The sequence below is a fragment of the Pteropus vampyrus genome, unplaced genomic scaffold (genome assembly GCF_000151845.1).
Source record: "Pteropus vampyrus isolate Shadow unplaced genomic scaffold, Pvam_2.0 Scaffold7, whole genome shotgun sequence".
In the NCBI taxonomy this organism is placed as follows: Eukaryota; Metazoa; Chordata; class Mammalia; order Chiroptera; family Pteropodidae; genus Pteropus; species Pteropus vampyrus.
The window spans coordinates 2,914,406-2,920,820 of record NW_011888788.1 but is presented as its reverse complement, the minus strand read 5'-3'; the positions used below and the strand labels follow the sequence as shown (position 1 = coordinate 2,920,820).

Genomic DNA, 6,415 nt, shown 5'->3' with positions numbered 1-6,415 from the left:
AGCAGTCTCAAGAGTGAGCTGGAGCTGACTAGGGAGAAGGGAGCCCATTTTAAATTGGGGATCAGTGCAGCTCAGCTGAGGCATTAAGGTCTGACTCAGCATAAAAACGGGCCTAGCAGGAACAGCAGGCCTGTGTTAACGAGTAATTAGATACCAGCAGGGGCCTCTATTCGGCTAGTGTGCACCTGGACTGCTTTGCCAGTTATTAAAATATTGCAATACCGCTGAATCGGTTGTTAAATATTTTGAACAAATACCCCAGACACCAGATAACAGAGTCCTGAAAATGAGGCACAGGACCTTTGACTGGAGTTGGCAGGAAAGTGGAAGCATGCAATGAAATCTCAAAGGCTCTTAGGGAAATGGGATGGAAACGGTGTTTGGGGAAGACCTTTCTGGGGTGAGGGTCTCTTGCCTTATGTTATCAGGATGGCTGGAGGGAGGGAGGTTCGTAATCCCGTGCCTGGCTTAGGTGACAAGTTGTTTACTCCAGCAGCACTTCATAAGAAGTGGCTAGTTGGTCATTTCGGGACAGCTGATCTCTGTTTATTTAGACAAATATAGCCTGGCCTCACCTACCTTTCGGTACCCAGACTAAGATGACTAAGGTTTCCGAACTTTTTCAGACTAATACTCTCAGATTCTTATGAACCCATTGGTTTCTTAGAAATACTCTTAAGTCTCACATCCCTTGCCACTAATGTCCTCCAGAGCACGAACAGTGATATAGCAGTGAGCATATAAGGGCAGAGGAGTACCCATTAGGTTTAGCCTCGGGGGAAGGTCACTGGCACCTGAGCAAGAGAAGGCTTAGACCAGTGGGCAGTGGGGCTGGAGGTCATGTGCCCAGGAATGAGGAACAAACATGAGATGAAGGAGTGTATAGGCAACACCTTGACAAAGCATGGCTGGGAAGAGCAGGTCAGTGATAGGCCCATAGCCAGAGGCAACTACGAGGTGAAATGGGGAATCCTTTACAGGTTAGGTTTAAGCCTGGGCCCATGGTCCCTGCTACCACAATCAAATACATAGGGTGTCCAATGGCACTAGCTCTGTGGTGAAGAATAAAGCTGGGAAAGGATACAATGAAGGAACGTCAGCAGGAGCTGGCTCTTACACACAGGAGGTGGGTGGGCCTCCCTGAAGGGTGAGCACGCAGGCCTAAGGGACACGGTTGGTGTGGCAGAGGTGAGGCTCTGCCCAGTGAGGGTGGGGAGAACAGTAGGAGAAGAAATCAGAGAGGTGGTGGCAGGTCCAGGGCCTAGAAGGCACGGGTGCCAGGTAAGCACTTTTGCTTTCGCTCTGAGTCAGAGAGAAGCCACAGGGAGTTTTGTACCAATGACTAGCATGATCTGATTTATATTTTAAAAGGATCCTTGCTGTTCTGAGAAGGGATTGTAGGAGGATAAGGACAAGTGTGGAAAAAGTTAGTTAGGAGAATGTAACAATAATCCAGAAGACAGATGATAGTGGCTTGGGGCAGGGTGGTGTCAGTAAAGATGGCAAAAACTGTTTAGATTCTAGATTTATTCTGAAGGTAGAGCTGATAGGATTTGCTGATAAACCGGATGTGAGGTTCAAGAGAAAGAAAGAAGTTGAGGATGATTCCTAGGTTTTTGCCCAAGTAAACAGAGGATGCAAGTGCTTATTTGAGATGAGAGAGCCTCGAATAACAGGTGTGATTGTGTATGTGACGGCGAACGAACTAGGGAATGAAGTAAAGGTATTAGGAATTTGGTTTAGGATGTGTCAGACTTAAGAGGTCTAATAGAAATCTAAGTGATGATGTCAAGTACACAGATGGTCTAATTGCCAAGCTAGAAATCCAAGCTAGAGAGAGAAATATGGGATTCAGCAGGGTCCTGAGGGCATTTAAGTCTTCTGGACTGCATAAGATCATTCGGGAAATGAGTGATAATACAGAAGAGATCTGAGGACTCAGCCCTGGGGCTCTCCAATAATAAAAAGGCTAGAGAGGCAAGAAGAAACCAGCAAAGGAGACTGAGAACAAATTGACAGTAAAGTAAGAACCGAACCTTGAGAGCTTGCCTCCCAGAAAGCCCAGTGAGGAAAGAGTTAAAAGAGGAAAAGTCAACTGTGTAAATGTTCCTGATAGATCAAAAAGGATAAGGCTTGAGGAGTGCCCATTGGATTCAACAACGTGGAGGTCATCAGTGGCCTTGACAGGAGCTATTTTCATGGAGTGATGGTGATAGAAGCCTGGCTGGAGGAACTGGGAGGAGAGAAATTGGAGAAGGTAGGTGTAGGTGACTCTTTTAAGGGGTTTTCTGTAGGAAGGAACAGAGAAACAAGACCGTAACTAGAGGAGAACTTGGGGTCTAGGGTGGACCTTTTTTTTTTTTTTAAGATGGGAGATATTACAGCATGTTTTTATGATCATGAGAATGACCAGTAGATTGGGAAATCAGTGATGCAGGAGATTGCCATGACCTTGAGTAGATAAGAGAGGACAGGATTTAGTGCAGAAGTGAAGGATAAGAGAGGAATGGGAGAGAAAGAAGCTGGTGGATGTGGTGTGTGAGTGGGTGATTCTCTTCTGATCGCTTCTGTTTTCTTACGAAAGAGGAAGTCAGCTCACGAGGTCATCAGCTGAGAGAAAGGCTAAAGGAGGAGGTAATGGAGTTTTGCAAAGAGAGGAGAAGATACGAAACAGTCATCCAGGAGGGCAGGAGAGTAAACTTGCTAGGAAAATGGTGTATGATGGGTGGGCAACACGAAGGGTCCACTGAGGTGAGAGGTCATGAGTGCTAAGGGAGCCTTGTCAGTACGGTGGTGTGTTGAGTGGCCCAGGTGCTGAACTCATAAAGAGTTGGATTTCTGTGAGCTCACCGTGTGCCAGGCACTGTATATCACACACATTCAGCTTCATTATGCCTCCCCACAATGAGGTAGGTGTTATTATTTCTTGCAAATGACGAAACCAATACGCAGAGATAAAGTGACTTGCCCAAGTTCAAACTACAAGAAGAAGCAGAACCAGAATTCAAGCCAGACAGTCTGACCCAGCACTATCATGACTGATGTTATGGAAAATTGTTGTCTTAGCATTTGAGTGTGCCTTCCCATGTTTAGACCTTTGTAAGGGTTTAGGAAAGAACCTTTTTTTTTTTGCATAAAATGTCTAGATTTTTAACAAATACTCCAATATAAATATTTCAATATGCTTCTTGTTTTAGAACTGCCAACCAAATTCAAAATAATAACAATTGCTTTCCTATGGATTATTCGCCCAATAGGCAATAAAAATTAAAAACTGAGTCCATATAATTCTCTGGAAGAACAGAGCCATGACACGAAGTGTTTCAATAGAAAAACACTTCTAAAGTTCTGTTCACCGGCCCACTTGTTTCAGGAAGTGCTGCAATAACCAGATATGATGAACGAAATCAGTTTTAGGGATGGAAAGTAATTAAGAGGCAGCAGGATAGGAGTGGGAAGAGGAAAGGTTAAATAAACTAAGACTTTGAATCTAGAAAGAAAAAGGATAAGGCATAATCTATCCTCGATCAGGAACTGAATTAAATAGGAAGCCGACTGATCCTGATTACCTTGTTCTGAAAATCACGAGGGAATTCACAAAAAAATTTTTTCATAGACTTCTTGAAGACAATGACAGATACACATCCTACTTACTGCCAACACTAAATTCATCATCACTAAGGCATACATTTTTTAGGACCTAAGTTAAAAATATATATTTGGGTTTCTTAATATTAATAACAATAACAACAATAATCATAATAAATAATAATAATTGAGTACCAATGTATGGCAAACACAATGACAGGTACTTTACATTGTTTCCAGAGTCAGCGTAACTCCACGGGGCAAGCACTCAATCACCATTTTGTAGATGATTTTGGAGCTCAGAGGGGTTAAGAAACATGCCTCAAGTCACACAGCCAGTAAGTGGCAGAGCTTTGAATCCAAGTCTGTGGACCTCCAGGTCTGGATTGGGCAATGAATGGGGAAGAGATGGGCCTTGCAACTGGAAATGGTCACCAACTATGTCAAGGAATTATCATTATACTTAAATAACAGATTCTGTGGTAATTTAGTAAGGGAAATATGTAGACAAGTTGTTACCTAAATACAGAATATATTTCATAAGAGGAATCCTAAAGTCCCTATTACTATTACTATACCTATAACACATAACTGGCCCACATTGCTATTTTCTGAAGTTTTAAAAGAACAAAACACTACGGTCATGCCACCCTGAACAGGCCCGATCCTGTCTGATCTCGGAAGCTAAGCAGGATTGGGCCTGGTTAGTACTTGGATGGGAGATCACCTAGGAAGCCTAGGTGCTGTAGACGTAAAAAATAAAAAAATAAGGGATTGTAAACTGACAAGGTCCTTACAATCTGTGAGGTCAACCAAAGGTTGCCTCGCCTTAAAAAAAAAAAAAAAAAAGAACAAAACAAAAACCAATTCTACTCTACTCTACTCTATTCCTGTTGAATCAAGTGTTCTCTTGCCTCTGAATGCATTTGGATGGAGATCAGAAAGGAATGCAAATCAAAAAAAGGTCTCTAGGAAACAGCTCCTTGTGGTAGTTACTTGGGGAGGCCTGTCCTCTGAAGTCTCTCCCCACAGTTTTGTTTAGATGAAATGTTTGTCTACCTGAGACAATGAATCATCCCACAGAGATCTGCCATTAGAAGAGAAACAAACTATCACATACCCGTATATGCTAAGGTTTTTGTTTTTGTTTTTATGGTAGTTTGTTTTAAACTCTGCTTCTTACCTGGTTCCACATCAGAAGAGGTAGGAATAGAAAGGGCCTCCACAGAAAGAAAAGCCTCGCTGTGGGCCTCTTGGCTGGGTCTCTGCAGCATGTAGTGTCTTATGTCACAAGCTGATGGCAGGTCTAAAACACTGCTCTCCTCTGACTGGCTGCCTGGAGTGACTTCCTGGGTCGCCATAGTCCTGCCACGGAAAAAATTAAACAATTCAACACAAAAGGCCTTGCATAAGAGAAGCCTCCTTTACAGCAGCTGCCGGCTTGAAAGACTAAAGCCCCAGAACCTTAAAGGCCAAACCACAGTAGAACCAGGATAATTTACTTTCCCATTATTAATAGTCTTCCTTGTCTTTACTTCAGACCCAGGTTTGTTTACCATGTTTTCTTCATCATGAGAAACAAACACTATTATTACAGAAAGAAATCATGAATAACTTCAGCTGGAAAATAAGCTGTGTTTCTTGTAAAGATGAAATACTGTGCAGCACTATAATTCAAGGGCTACAGGAGTGTTTAATGAGAAGAGAAACTGTTCATGAGGTACTCAATGGAAAAAGATTTTAAAACAATTAGTAGAGTTTGAGCCAGATAAAATAAAATATCATGTGTGGGATGTATGTATGTATGAAATGTATAGATCCACAGCTAGAAAAACAAAATCTGGAAGAGTATATCTTAATTTCAGAGGTAATTAATTCAGTAGTTTAATTTCTGCATAGTGAAATTATAGGTGATTGGCATTTTCCTCTGTGGCCTACTCAAACATGAGTTCAACCAATTATTTAACATGCCAAGCTGGTGCCAGGCCCTGAGGATACAAAGGTGACTATGATAGACCCTTCCTTCAAGTTGTTCACAGTTCGGGGTACCCAAACAAAGAGACATACCAGGTTAACACAATGGCAAGAAGTACGAAACCCAGAAAGGAGCAGCAGGCTTTCTGGAGGAGGTTATCCCTAAGCATACGGCAGGCTGGCCCACGGCCAGGGGACAGCGTGAACACCAGAGGAACTAGCTTGGGCAACCGCAAGTGGCATGGAGTGTCAGGAGTTTAAAGTCAGAGTCAAGGAACAGTCACACACTGGGTAACTGCGGAGGGACAGACCCTGTGGTCTAGGCTGGGACAACCTTTTTTTCCTGGCCAGCTCTGGGAAGGATCAGCCTTTAAGGCCTGGCTGCCATCAGCAACTTGGATATGTAAACACTCTAGCTGAGCTCTGAAGACTATGATGGTGGCTTATTGCGTTCAGTGTTTAGACGTTTCTTGTCAAAAATGAGGTGTTTCTGACCCTTCCTGATTCTATATCCTCCTGTGGGCTGGATTCTCTAGTGGGGGGCTCTTTGCAGTGTAGCCATCCCTGCCCACCTCTCTGTAAAGTAACTATGGGCCTGGGGAGATCCTGGATCTTCTGTTACTCGCTTCATCATGAGCTGCTGTCACCAATAAATCTTATTATAGCCAAGACCACATGTCATGCATTCCATAGGCCACCATGCGCCATGCAGAGAAGTTACATGGTCAGATCTGCAGATTTGGCAGCTGGGTAGCAGGTGGGTGTGCAGGGCCTAAGCCCAGTGGCAGACAATCTCAGAAGCAACAGGAGTTTATTCACTGGCAGTGGTCCAAGTAAAAGAGGAAGAGCGTGT

The 6,415-nt window shown here is 43.4% G+C and overlaps 1 protein-coding gene and 1 pseudogene across 2 annotated transcripts in view; one reads left to right on the top strand and one right to left on the bottom strand.

The window, feature by feature from the left end:
- CUNH20orf196 (chromosome unknown C20orf196 homolog) overlaps nt 1-6,167 on the bottom strand; it is an 18,553-nt gene extending 12,386 nt beyond the window's left edge. For both annotated transcript variants that reach the window (XM_023537356.1, XM_011370035.2), the window contains exon 1: nt 4,772-6,167. In XM_023537356.1, coding sequence (XP_023393124.1) covers nt 4,772-4,949 — 178 coding nt within the window. In that variant the 5' untranslated portion in view covers nt 4,950-6,167. The remainder of the gene's footprint in view (nt 1-4,771) is intronic.
- On the top strand, nt 4,222-4,340 carry LOC111747079 (annotated as a pseudogene).
- Nucleotides 6,168-6,415: the final 248 nt, after the last annotated feature.